The sequence below is a fragment of the Zalophus californianus genome, chromosome 1 (genome assembly GCF_009762305.2).
Source record: "Zalophus californianus isolate mZalCal1 chromosome 1, mZalCal1.pri.v2, whole genome shotgun sequence".
NCBI classification, from domain to species: domain Eukaryota; kingdom Metazoa; phylum Chordata; class Mammalia; order Carnivora; family Otariidae; genus Zalophus; species Zalophus californianus.
Window position 1 is genome coordinate 113991025 of NC_045595.1, and position 14935 is coordinate 114005959.

The 14935-nt window shown below is 35.9% G+C and overlaps 1 protein-coding gene across 2 annotated transcripts in view; it reads right to left on the reverse strand.

Moving 5' to 3' along the window:
- IFT80 (intraflagellar transport 80) overlaps positions 1-14935 on the reverse strand; it is a 123335-nt gene that overhangs the window by 32872 nt on the left and 75528 nt on the right. For both annotated transcript variants that reach the window (XM_027587646.1, XM_027587645.1), the window contains exons 10-11: positions 6253-6371; positions 2264-2338 (exon numbers count right to left, since the gene is read on the reverse strand). In XM_027587646.1, coding sequence (XP_027443447.1) covers positions 2264-2338; positions 6253-6371 — 194 coding nt within the window. The remainder of the gene's footprint in view (positions 1-2263; positions 2339-6252; positions 6372-14935) is intronic.

The window sequence follows — 14935 nt, forward strand, 5'->3', positions numbered from 1 at the left end:
TATGTTCAAAACTGTAATATCCTTGGATTCAGAACTATTTCTTGATTCAGGAATTGCTAAGTGTTCTTTCTTGGCATGGAAACAAATATATACTAAAATTTTAATTAAATTAATACTTGAGTATTGGTGTGTAGTTTAATTGAAGGGTTTGGCCCTTACACATTAGTGTATGAAAACAATATTTGCTAATGTTGACAAAGTGACACATCATATTAGTATATATTTTTTCTTTGTTTCAATACTAAAAACTTTTTCTCTCCTGAACAAGACACTATAAGCTTTTAACCTCCTTGTGAGTAAACCTGTGTTTCATAGGGCAAACATTTCTAAATGTAGAAATAGGACAAACATTAGGTAGTAAGTAAATTATTCTTTAATTACCTAATCAGTTATGCCATTAACATATGCCTTTACTAAGAGCATATTCAATACACTTATAAGTAATGTATAAATAAATTTATGTGGCACTGTCTGAGTAAAAAGAATTTCAGAAATATGGTTTTTTAGATAGCTGACATCTTACTTATTAAGTGGAAAAGGTGTCTTTCTGTATTAAAAATGTCTGATATTACAAAATAATATTATTTTAATTTCACCAAATAGATGATACAAAATTTGACACAATTTTCTCAATCACTCGAGGTCATCAATATGATGATCATCTTCTTTAGTAGCTGTTTAACTGACAGCTTTGGTACTCATGAGAATCTGTTGGTGCAGCAGAGTAATTAAGCTATTCAGCTCTACAGTTCTGTACTTTTCGTTTTCTCTACGCTGCCTTGCCAGGCAATCACTTTTCTTCTTGTCCTTGTGCCAGCCTCTCACAGCCCACCAGCATTCCTCATCTGGTTTGCTATTTTTAAAAGGCTGTGGGTTAGAAAACCTGATAACAACACTATTAAGAGATTGCCTAGATGGCGAGTAAAGGAATGAGGAATAAAATACATGGTTTTCGTGCAAAGATTTCATGGGTAGCTATTTTAGGCAATTGTTGATTCTATTTTCAAACTTTATTCCTGGTTTTGGGTTGTAGCTTTCTAAGACTGACCTCTGATTCAGTAGGATATCACTGTACTTGATAGACTGATTGATGACAGTTTTTATGGGAAAGTGTGGGTTCTTGAGGAATAGCTATTCCCACTTTACTCCAGTTTGTTGGCCTGGAGTTTCATCGTCCTGTACACACCGAAGGCGTGGGTAAAGAATATTATTTTTCAAACTTCAGGTCACAGCCACGTAGTGGCTCATAAAATCAATGTGTTTTAAATATTTAAAACCAAAGACAAAAACAGAACAGAATAAAAAATAAGGGCCCTGAGGTCACAATGATCTCATAGTAACTCCCCTGTTTCTTTTTTTTTTTTTTAAGATTTTATTTATTTGAGAGAGAGAGAGAAGGGGACATGAGATGGGGGAGGGACAGAAGGAGAGGGAGAAGCAGACTCCCCACTGAGTGCAGAGCCCAATGTGGGGCTTGATCCCAGAGCCCTGAGATCATGACCTGAGCTGAAGTCAGAAGCTTAACTGACTGAGCCACCCAGGTGACCCAACCCCTCTCATTCTCTCAGATCACTACTTTGATATTTACTTATAATAAAGTTAGTCTCATCATTCTCAATAAATGAATACCTTTTATATTTCTCAATTTAAATTTTTAGTATAGTAAATGCTGAGACATATAATCTATATATAACCCTCAAGAACTTTTTTTAAGAGTGTAGAGAGGGGTGCCTTGGTGGCTCAGTCAGTTAAGCATCTGACTCTGGATCTCAGCTCAGGTCTTGATCTCAGGGTCATGGGTTCAAGCTCCGCACTGGGCTTCACACTGGACGTGTACCTACTAAAAAAAAAAAAAAAAAAAAAGAAGGTAAAGAAATTCTGAGACCAACAAGCTTCAGAACCATTGACCTAATAGCTTATTCTTACTTTTTTCCTTTAAAATAAATAGAAACAGGGGTGCCTGGGTGGCTCAGTTGGTTAAGCAACTGCCTTCAGCTCAGGTCATGATCCCAGGGCCCTGGGATCAAGCCCCACATCGGGCTCCCTACTCAGTGGGGAGCCTGCTTCTCCCTCTCCCACGCCCTGTTTGTGCTCTCTCTCTGTCAAAGGAATAAATAAAGTCTTAAAAAAAAAATAAATAGAAACAGACTGATTCCAAATGACTAACGTACCATTCTGTAAGTGGCATGCTTTAAAGAGTGCTTTACTGCAATCTGAAATATTTTAACCCCATATTCAATAGTCAAACATGATAAACACATACCTTTCTGCCTGCAGAATTAAACTAACAGTTCCTTCTTTAAGATCAAATATAAGTGGTGTATTCCAGTTTTTCGTACTAAAAGATAAATAAAATGGATATTTATTAACATTTAAAATACCAAATACTTTTTAATAAATAGATAAGTATTCATTATAAAAAGTGTCATCAGTTTCACTGTAACTGTATATATTTATATGATAGCACTAGGCACATTGTTCTGAAATCATTCATTTACATGTCTGTATCCCTGAGCAGAAATCAAACTGTAAGTAATAAGTATTTAATAGGAAACGTTCAACAAATGTTTATTCTAGGTATCACAATATGTGAATTGGGGAATCCTAAGTGCAAGTTCTGTCATTTATTAGCTCTGTGATTTGGGCAAGTCATCTTATGTTTCTCATCTGATAAATAGTAGCAGTATGGCTTGGTAAAGAAAGGACACATTTTTGGCTAGCCAAGGATTAGCGATCTGGTTTCACCACCTGTCGGCCATATGCTCTTAATAAGTTTAACCTCCTAAGCATCAGTTTCTTTACTTGTAAAATGGAGATAATGGTGACTCACCTAAAGTGTCTAGCTAACTGCCTCTTATATAATAAGGAGACTCACCTAAAGCGTCTAGCTAACTGCCTCTTATATAATGAGATACTGAACAACTATAATAACAATAATGTTATGAACATGAGCATTTTTCCTACAGGTCTCCCAATGTTACTGTTAGTCCAAATGAAGATTTCTGTGAAGCATTCTGTAAACTGTAAAGTACTATATAAACGTAAGCTATGACCATGCTTATTGAATAAGTGGATAAATAAATGAACAAATAACTCTTTTGGTTTCTATAGTGTAATATGATTCAAAGATAGGAAAAAGGGAGAGAACATTTACAAACTGAAAACCCACCCCAAATCATCAAAGTTTCACAGTTTAAAATGTTTTACTACTCTTAAATATTCTGAATTCCTCTCAATTATTTTCACGAAACCAATTCTTTAAATCAGATTAAATCTCATATGCAGATCCAGAAAGTGCAGGAAGAGGAAGGATGCAGTAAGTGGACATACTGGTGGGAAATTAATACTGGCTAATGCAAAGAGTCTGGCACCCGCTTCAGTAAGTAAATGCATGCACAAAGTGAAACAATGAATAAAACACTAATAATTAGTAAGCCTGGTATTCACAGGTATGATAAAGGTATGTGCTTTATGCTTTAGAAAAGATATAGCATGCTTCATTTATGTAGTCATTAGAATTAACCTTCATTCTTTGATAATAGTGATTGTGAGGTTTTTTAAATGTCCCCTTGCAAAACATCTGATATTTATGACAACTGGGATATATATACCTGTCATGGAAATATAAACTCCCTAAACCACATTGGTGAATAGAGCAAGGGTATTTTTCTATACAATTATTTGAAAAATCAAATGAAAATTTAACATAGAATACTTACGTATTATTTACTTTTTCTGGAACTTCTTTTCATATAAACCACTATATTGCTTACATACTTGTTTTAAAAATTGTATTTTTATTACTAAAAAAGGGGTAACAGTTATTAAGAACTAGGAGTCAAACCCCAGTAATTTGACCTACGGTGAGTTACTTAAATACTCTGTGTGTCCTTTAGTTTCTTCATCTTGTAAAATGGGAATAATACTACTCAACACACCGGGTAAATTAGACCAGGACCATAACAGACAGTATAATAGTGCCCAATAAACGATAGTTGTTGTTATCTAAAATACTAGTAGGTTTTTTGGGGCCTCTGGCTGGCTCAGTCGGTAGAGGATGCGACTTGATCTCGGAGCTGTGAGTTTGAGCCCCACATTGGGTGTAGAGATCACTTAAAAATAAAATCTTTAATACATAAATAAAGAAAATAAAAACACTAGTAGGTTTTTTAATTTAATGAAATATATTTTGGTGAAAATAGGTCTCAGCACTACCTCATTCCCACTACTGCTCCATGGTATTTCACTTTCATGAATATTTTGTACCTTAATAAATGTCTTGACAAGAGAGGGCAGGCAAGACTAAACCAGAAAAGAAGAAAAGCAATCTTATATTTTGCCACATATTAACTAGTATGTGAAAAGTAGAGTGACAAAAAAAATTAAATCACAGCTGCTAAACTTTTGAGTATTTTAAAAAGCAACCCCTCTAATACAAGTAACACATGATACTAATCCTATGGATTCAAGTATGTCATTGCCACTAAAACAAGCAGAACAAACCCATCACTTGGGGTGGTTAAGAGCCCTACCTTTCTTCAAACAAACCCGAAATTGAAGAGATCTTCTCTATTTTTTCTCAAGTCCATGAAAATTATTCAAATGACTATGTGCACTAAGTAATTGTGAAATTTCTTCACATTCTATAATCCCTCCCCTATATAGCAACTGTGTAACTTGGTATCTTTCTTGACTTTTCCCAGAGTCTTACTGTTGCTCCTTCTCCTTCATGTAAGAAAAAAATTTCACTTAAATTGAGCCACCTGTTTCTTTGTCCCCTCTCTTCTCTGCTTCTCCCATTTAATTCTTGGCAGCTGTCCTAAGTTGCAGATTCTGATTAGCAGCAGATTTATACATAGTGAGAATTTTTAATATATAGTTGTAATAAATGTTACTGTTAATCAAATTGGATATCTTTGTGCTGTGTATTACTGGGCTTAGGAATCCAAGATACCACTATACTTTGTTTTTTGATTCATTTATTCATCCAAGAATTTTTTTTTTTTATTAAGTACCTACTACATGTTGAACACGGTGCTGGGTACTGGGTGTACAGTTGTGAATAAGACACATATAGTCCTTATCTTCAATTTTATGTTCAGTGATTAAACTATAACCACATGATGTTATAAAGATAAGCACAGAATATAAAAAACTATAGTTAACTTTCACAACTCTTGAAAGTAACATCGCGGTTACTTGAGTTTCCTGGATAGTTGAAACGTCAACTGGTGGCATGCTTAGAGCCAGCTTGTACCAAGTGGTATATTTTCAGGAATTTTGCAAGCCAACTGTCAAACAGAGCTATTATTTAAAATTAAATTATATAAACTTATAATTAAGCAAATTATATTCAAAACAAAGATAGTAAGTACTCCAAACCTATTACTTCCAGATGATTTTATTACATTTTACTATTATCTGTGCACTTGAGATTATTTACATCTGTTGTATCTATATGATGGCAATTCTATATAATAGCTTGCTACTGTGCATCTCTTTTCAATTCTGCCTTCAGTGACATCATATTGGTATCTTGAAATCAGTCTCGGTAGAAGTATTTACATTATAAAAATAGGCAAACACTGCAAATCAGATTGGTTGGTTCATTTCCAAAAAGCCAGTTCAACATTTATCAGCACATACTGAGTTACACTTTGAAAAATACCAAGTATATTTGTTTTAGGCACAAGTTTCTTGGATGTACTGAATTATTCCCTGCTTTCTAACACAAAGTAGATTGAATATATTTTCTTTCCTTATTTCTGGGCAACTCTGGATTTTCAATATGAACATCCAGGATTACCCTAGGCTGTAACACTGAGACTGAATACCCCCTTGTGTCCTTACTGAACATCCCTCAGCCTGGTGTCAGGCTGCTAGCTGTCCTCACTCTTCCAGTGGTGAGGTGGGTCCTTTTCCCATCATTTATCAGCTGCTCCTCTGGGCTTTGAAATCAACTTATACTAAATTCCTTAGGATTGTGAGGAAAGTAAGAGTAAACACTATCTCAGAGACAGTATTTTCTATTATAAAAATGAGTATTAACCTCTGATGCACAAACTTTATTAGATTTATTTTCACTGCTTATACCTCATTTTTAAGTCACTTTTTGGTTGGGAATAAGTTCAGGATAAGTGAGGTTTTAAGAAAATTAAATTTAGAACCAAACCATGTTGATAGGAAAGCTTGAAAATAAATTTCCTCATCATAGACAAAACTCTGAATTTTTAAGAAATGCAAGATGCTTACGAGAACACATAACATTGAAGAGACGTTGAAACAACTAAGTGTGCGTAGTTCAAAGATGCTTTAATGACTCTATCACGGAATTCCAGTAAATCCACTGCATCATTAAGAACATTACGAACCTAAACAAGGAAAAAGGAAATACCAAAAAACAACATTAAAATACATCCGAATTTTAATTAGGTAAGTTAGCAAGATTTTGAAGCATAAAATTCAATGCACTCTGGATTACCTAATCATATAAAAAAAATTCAGTAGGAACTAGGCATAAGATGACATATTTGGGTATAAAAATCAACCAACAAAAGAGAGACACAAAAAAACTTAGAAATGTAGATTTCTAACCTGAAAGCCAATCTCAATGATGTAACAATGGAGAAATAGGTGAAAAATGCTATAACATTGAGATATAGTAAAAAATATATATGGCATATTGGAGTTGGAAAGAGACTATGATTTCTGCCCAAACAGTAAGAATATCTCTTTTTAGGGCTAGGTTTTAAAATTTTTAAATTTAAGTTCTAGGGCGCCTGGGTGGCTCAGTTGGTTAAGCGACTGCCTTCGGCTCAGGTCATGATCCTGGAGTCCCAGGATCGAGTCCCACATTGGACTCCGAGCTCAGCGGGGACTCTGCTTCTCCCTCTGACCTTCCCTCCTCTCATGTACTCTCTCTCTCTCTCAAATAAATAAAATCTTTTTAAAAATAAATAAATAAATAAATTTAAGTTCTAAAAAAAGAGATGTAATAATTAAAAAAATTAAAATGGAGTGGGAGGTATTAGTAAAGACACCAACTGTGAAGAAGTCAAGCTGCACAGAGGGGCACAAATATTACCATTATGTTAAAACATAGAGATAATACATAAGGAAGCTAAGTACTAACAAATAAAAATTTTACTTATGATAGTCAAACTGTTACAAAAATAACAGAATAAAGCTAGTAAGGATTTTAACACTTGGCAGTATCTGCTAACAACCTTAAGTTGATGGACAATCTGCAACAAATTAAGAAAAATGTTGAGCAAGTTAAATTTATCTAATCTCTTGTCAATACCAGAATGGGTAGGACATTGTAGTAAGAGGTGAAAGTAGAGAAAAAAAGATTAATTGTACCTAGAACTTAGCATTTCTTTAAATTCCTCTCAAAATGTTAGCATCTTTCTAAATATAGTGTGACAATTGTAGAAAGGGTATGAAGATAAAAAGAGAAAGTCAAACTTCTTTAAGGTACTTCTTCAAAGCACTTATACCTATAAGGCATATTACTTTTATTATCTGCTCTTCAACTCCCATCTCCACGAAACTACCACCATGATGGAGATAGCAAAATTACATATACATATATTCCTTGACCCAGCAATCTTACTTCTAGAATTCTATCAAAAAGATAAACAAGCAAAATCATGAAATAACACACACATGAAAGATTGTTACTATATACAGCTCTATTGGTAATAGCAAAAGACTGGAAACAGCCCAAATGTCTATCAATAAGTGATAGACTGAATAAACTATGGTATATTCACAAGGTGGAATACTATACAGCTCTAAAAAGAAATAAGAAGATCTATAGAGTGAACTCCAGGATATAGTATAAGGTGAAAATGCAAGATGTAAAACAATGTATCTAGTCTAATATCTTTTATCTAATAAAAGGAAGGATATGAAGATATATGGATTTGTTTTTTTTTTTAGTGTATACTTTAATCAGTATATAAACAATTAGGTAAGCTTACGGAGAAGCTGACCAAGATACATATATTGGGAGTTAACAAGTAGCCATCTAAATTTTCTATATTTCATTTTTTTACAGAATATTTATCCATGTTGTTTACTGTATAATTTCTCACATGCTACTTTATAAGTCTTTTATTGTAAAGACAATTCTTTTCTCTGATGACAAACAGCAGCCATACTGTCAGTGATTATTCCGGAACTCCACATTAGATAAATTCAATTTCTTCTTGAGATACAAGTTTTGAGATACAAGTTTTGAGATACAAGTTTCCTTCTGTATTTCTGAGGTAATATTTTTATTATTTATGCAGTGTCCGGTGGACCCCAATGCATCAGCAAATCTAGTGATTTACTTCCCTTAGAATGCTGTGAAACTGGGGCACCTGGGGGGCTCAGTCATTAAGCGTCTGCCTTCAGCTCAGGTCATGATCCCAGGGTCCTGGGATTGAGCCCTGCATTGGGCTCCCTGTTCGGTAAGCCTGCTTCTCCCTCTGCCTGCCGCTCCCCCTGCTTGTGCTCTCTCTCTCTCTCTCTTTCAAATAAATAAATAAAATCTTAAAAAAAAATGCTGCGAAATTGAAGAAGAGTGAGAGGGTAGTCCTGCTGATCCGAAAACTTCTGATACACTGGGTTTAGGAATTGTCTCTTCTGTCAGAGTACCATACTAATAGAATATGTGGTTTCACTACCTGAACGACCCTGCTGGCAGACGCCATCTTGCTGTCCATCATGACCCTGAGATGGGGCAGCTTCTGGGGCACTTGCTAGGCACAGAAATAACAGGAGTCCTGAGGAGTTGGGGGTGGGCCCTGCCTGTGATATATGGATTTGTTTATGTTAAAGAAACAAAACAAGAAATCTAAAACAGTATTCATAACATACTCTCAGAATAATATTGATGTTGTTATTTTAAACTATATTGTGGGATATAGTTTAATATATATGTTTGTATGTGTATATATATGTAAGATAGATAGATAGATAAATAGACAGATAAATCAGCCAAAGACGGGACCATTTGAGCATTGAAGAGAATAATAACTGCAATGGACTGAAACATCAAAAATGTTAAAATCTGTAAGTTTATAATGATAACATCATCATCAATGACAACAACACTCATGGGGAAATCAACTCATTATTTGAAAATATAGAAAATACTTCAGAACTGTTTCACCTCAGAGTAACCAAATGGTTGAAAAGGCAGTGTCTTATGGAAGAACTTTAGCTAATAAATGCAGAAGGAATGGTAGAATTACAAGATTACCATTTTGCAAATCCCAATGAAACATGGTTCTAGACAAGTATTATCAATGGCTGCTAAAAATATTAAAGTAAAAGCCTAATGAGCTCTTCAGACTTTTTTTTTATGATTGATGAATCAAGACTTACAATACCTAAGCATATTGATTAATCTAGCAGACATATGTTGTCTCTTGATGTGATGCAATAGGAAGTCCACAGCATTACTTACAAAGTGTTCTTTATACTTATCAAGGCTCTAAATTTAAAAACCAGTCTACAGGAAATACAGGGGCTAGACGAACATGTTAAATGGAATCATACCATAGGGATGCAAATGGGAAAATGTGAAAAATTCAGCAGAACAAACCACCTGGTTTCTTAAGCAAATAAGGAGAAGAAATTATTTCATATTTAAAAAGACTGAAGAGAACGGTAGAAACATTAGATTGGCAGCAGACCTATCCACAGAGACCTGGCAGGCCAGAAAGGACCGGCATGATATATTCAGGGCACTAAACAAGAAAAATATGCAGACAAGAATACTATATCCAGCTAGGTTGTCATTGAAAATAGAAGGAGAGATAAAAAAGCTTCCAGGACAAACAAAAACTAAAAGAATTTGCAAACACCAAGCCAGCCCTACAAGAAATATTGAAAAGGGTCCTCTAAGCAAAGAGAGAGCCTAAAAGTAACATAGACCAGAAAGGACTAGAGACAATATACAGTAAGAGTCACCTTACAATACTATGTAAAGTGTATTGTAGGCAATATTATGGCAATACTATGGCACTAAATTTGTATCTTTCAATAGTTACCCTGAATGTAAATGGGCTAAATGCCCCAATCAAAAGACACAGGTTATCAGATCGGATAAAAAAACAAGACCCAACAATATGCTGCCTGCAAGAGACTCATTTTAGACCCAAAGACACCTCCAGATTGAAAGTGAGGGGGTGAAAAACAATTTAACATGCTAATGGACATCAAAGGAAAGCTGGTGTGGCAATCCTTATATCAGAGAAATTAGATTTTAAACCAAAGACTAGAATAAGAGATGAGGAAGGACACTATATCCTACTTAAAGGGTCTATCCAACAGGAAGATCTAACAATTGTAAATATCTATGCCCCTAACGTGGGAGCAGCCAATTAATAACAAAATCAAAGAAACACATTGAAAGCAATACAATAATAGTAGGGGACTTTAACACCCCCCTCACTGAAATGGAGAGATCATCTAAGCAAAAGATCAACAAGGAAATAGACTTTAAATGACACACTGGACCAAATGGACTTCACAGATATATTCAGAACATTCCATCCCAAAGCAACAGAATACACATTCTTCTCTAGTGCCCATGGAACATTCGCCAGAACAGATCACTTCCTAGGCCACAAATCAGGTCTCAACTGATACCAAAAGATTGGGATCATTCCCTGCATATTTCTGGACCACAATGCTTTGAAACTAGAACTCAATCACAAGAGGAAAGTCGGAAAGAACTCAAATACATAGAGGTTAAAGAGCATCCTACTAAAGAATGAATGGGTCAACCAGGAAATTAAAGAAGAATTTTAAAAATTCATGGAAACCAATGAAAATGAAAACACAACTATTCAAAATCTTTGGGATGCAGCAAAGGCAGTCCTAAGAGGAAAGTATATAGCGATACAAGCCTTTCTCAAGAAACAAGAAAGGTCTCAAATACACAACCTAACCCTATACCTAAAGGAGCTGGAGAAAGAACAGCAAATAAAGCCTAAACCCAGCAGGAGAAGAGAAATAATAAAGATCAGAGGAGAAATCAATGAAATAGAAACCAAAAGAGCAGTAGAACAGATCAACGAACCTAGAAGCTGGTTCTTTGAAAGAATTAATAAGATTGATAAACCCTTGGCCAGACTTACAAAAAAGAAAAGAGAAAGGACCCAAATAAATAAAATCATGAATGAAAGAAGAGAGATCACAACCAACACCAAAGGAATACAAACAATTATAAGAACGTATTATGAGCAACTATATGCCAGCAAATTAGACCATCTGGAAGAAATGGATGCATTCCTACGACGTATAAACTACCAAAACTGGACCAGGAAGAAATAGAAAACCTGAACAGACCGATAACCAGTAAGGAAATTGAAGCAGGAATCAAAAATCTCCTAACAAACAAGAGACCAGGGCCAGATGGCTTCCCAGGGGATTTCTACCAAACATTTAAAGAAGAATTAATACCTATTCTTCTGAAACTGTTCCAAAAAATAGAAATGGAAGGAAAACTTCCAAACTCATTTTATGAGGCCAGCATTACCTTGATCCAAAAACCAGACAAAGACCCCATCACAAAGGAGAATTCCAGACCAATATCCCTGATGAACATAGATATAAAAATTCTCACCAAAATACTAGTCAATAGGATCCAACATCACATTAAAAGGATTATTCACCACAACCAACTGGGATTTATTCCTGGGCTGCAAGGTTGGTTCAAGATCTGCACATCAGTCAATGTGATACAATACATTAATAAAAGAAAGAACAAGGGCACCTGGGTGGCTCAGATGGTTAGGTGTCTGCCTTCGGCTCAGGTCATGTTCCCAGGGTCCTGGGATTGAGTCCCGCATCGGGCTCCCTGCTCCTTGGGAGCTTGCTTCTCCCTCTGCCTCTCTCTCTCTCTCTCTCTCTCTGTCTCTCGTGAATAAATAAATAAAAAATCTTTAAAAAAAAAAAGAACAAGAACCATATGATCCTCTCAACAGATGCAGAAAAAGCATTTGACAAAGTATAGCATCCTCTCTTGATTAAAACTCTTCAGAGTGTAGGGATAGGGAGGGTACATACCTCAATATCATAAAAGCCATCTATGAAAAACCCACAGCGAATATCATTCTCAATGGGGAAAAACTACAACCTTTTCCCCTAAGGCCAGGAACACAGCAGGGATGTCCACTATCACCATTGCTATTCAACAAAGTACTAGAAGTCCTAGCCTCAGCAATCAGACAACAAAAAGAAATAAAAGGCATCTGAATCGGCAAAGAAAAAGTCAAACTCTCATTCTTTGCAGATGATATGATACTTTATGTGGAAAACCCAAAAGATTCCATCCCAAAACTGCTAGAACTCATACAGGAATTCAGTAAAGTGGCAGGATATAAAATCAACCCACAGAAATCAGTTGCATTTCTATACACCACCACCAAGACAGAAGAAAGAGAAATTAAGGAGTTGATCCCATTTACAATTGCACCCAAAACCATAAGATACCTAGGAATAAATCTAACCAAAGAGGCAAAGGATCTGTACTCAGAAAACTATAAAATACTCATGAAAGAAATTGAGGAAGACACAAAGAAATGGAAATATATTCCATGCTCATGGATTGGAAGAACAAATATTGTGAAAATGTCTATGCTACCTAGAGCAATTTATACATTTAATGCAATCCCTATCAAAATACCATCAACTTTTTTCAAAGAAATGGAACAAATAATCCTAAATTTTGTATGGAAAAAGAAAAGACCCCGAATAGCCAGAGGAATGTTGAAAAAGAAAAGTAAAGCTGGTGACATCACAATTCCGGACTTCAAGCTCTATTACAAAGCCGTAACCATCAAGACAGTATGGTACTGGCATAAAAACAGACACATCGATTAATGGAACAGAATAGAGAGCCCAGAAATGGACCCTCAACTCTATGGTCAACTAATCTTCGACAAAGCAGGAAAGAATGTCCAATGGAAAAAAGACAGTCTCTTCAACAAATGGTGTTGGGAAAATTGGACAGCCACATGCAGAAGAATGAAAGGGGACCAGTTCCTTACACCACACACAAAAATAGACTCAAAATGGATGAAAGACCTCAGTGTGAGACAGGAATCCATCAAAATCCTAGAGGAGAACACAGGCAGCAACCTCTTTGACCTCAGCCGCAGCAACTTCTTCCTAGACACACTGCCAAAGGCAAGGGAAGCAAGGGCAAAAATGAACTATTGGGACTTCATCAAGATAAAAAGCTTTTGCACAGCAAAGGAAATAGTCAACAAAACCAAAGACAACCGACAGAATGGGAGAAGATATTTGCAAATGACATATCAGATAAAGGGCTAGTATCCAAATCTATAAAGAACTTATCAAACTCAAAGAACACCTAAGAACACCTAAACACCTAAGAACAACTAAACACCTGAACACCTAAAGAACAAATAATCCAATCAAGAAATGGGCAGAAGACATGAACAGACATTTCTGCAACAAAGACATCCAAATGGCCAACAGACACATGAAAAAGTGCTCAACATCGCTCGGCATCAGGGAAATCCAAATCAAAACCTCCATGAGATACCACCTCACACCAGTAAGAATGGCTAAAATTAACAAGTCAGGAAACGACAGGTGTTGGCGAGGATGCGGAGAAAGGGGAGCCCTCCTATACTGTTGGTGGGAATGCAAGCTGGTGCAGCCACTCTGGAAAACAGTATGGAGGTTCCTCAAAAAGCTGAAAATAGAGCTACCCTATGACCCAGCAATTGCACTACTGGGTATTTACCCCAAAGATACAAATGTAGTGATCTGAAGGGGTACATGCACCCCAATGTTTATAGCAGCAATGTCCACAATAGCCAAACTATGGAAAGAGCCAAGATGTCCACCAACAGATGAATGGATAAAGAAGTTGTGGTGTGTGTGTGTGTGTATATATATATATACATATATATATATGTACATATATACATGTATACATATGTGTATACACACACACACACACACACACACACAATGGAATATTATATAGCCATCAAAAAAACAAAATCTTGCTATTTGCAATGACATGGATGGAACTAGAGGGTATTACGCTAAGTGAAATAAGTCAATCAGAGAAAGAGAAGTATCATATGATCTCACTCATATGAGGAATTTGAGAAACATAGGGGAAGGGAGGAGCATAGGGGAAGAGTGGAAAAAATGAAACAAGATGAAACCAGAGAGGGAGACAAACCATAAGACTCTTAATCTCAGGAAACAAACTGAGGGTTGCTGGAGTGGTGGGGGGTGGGAGGGATGGGGGTGGCTGGGTGATGAACACTGGGGAGGGTGTATGCTATGGTGAGTGCTGTGAATTGTGTAAGACTGATGAATCACAGACCTGTACCTCTGAAATAAATAATACATTATATGTTAAAAAGAGAAAAGAAGATAGTAGGAAGGGAAAAATGAAGGGGGGGAAATAGGAGGGGGAGACGAACTATGAGAGACTATGGACTCTGAGAAACAAATTGAGGGTTTTATGGGGGGGATGGGTTACTGTGGTGATGGTATTAAAGAGGGCACGTACTGCACGGAACACTGGGTATTATACGCAAACAGTGAATCATGGAACACTACATCAAAAACTAATGACTAACATAACATAATATGGTGACTAACATAACATAGTAAAATAAAATTAAAAAAAAAACACTGAGAAGACAAATTAACTAAATGCAATGTGAAACTTTGTTTCCTGACATAAACAAACCGACTATATAAATATGTATTTAGAAAATAACTGGAGAAGTGGGACGTGTTATCATAGAAAGATATAATTTAGGAAACAACTAGAGAAATGTGAAATGCTACCATGGTTATGTTAAAATAAACAGTTTCATCTTTTAGGGGCGCCTGGGTGGCTCAGTCGTTGAGCGTCTGCTTTCGGCTCAGGTCATGA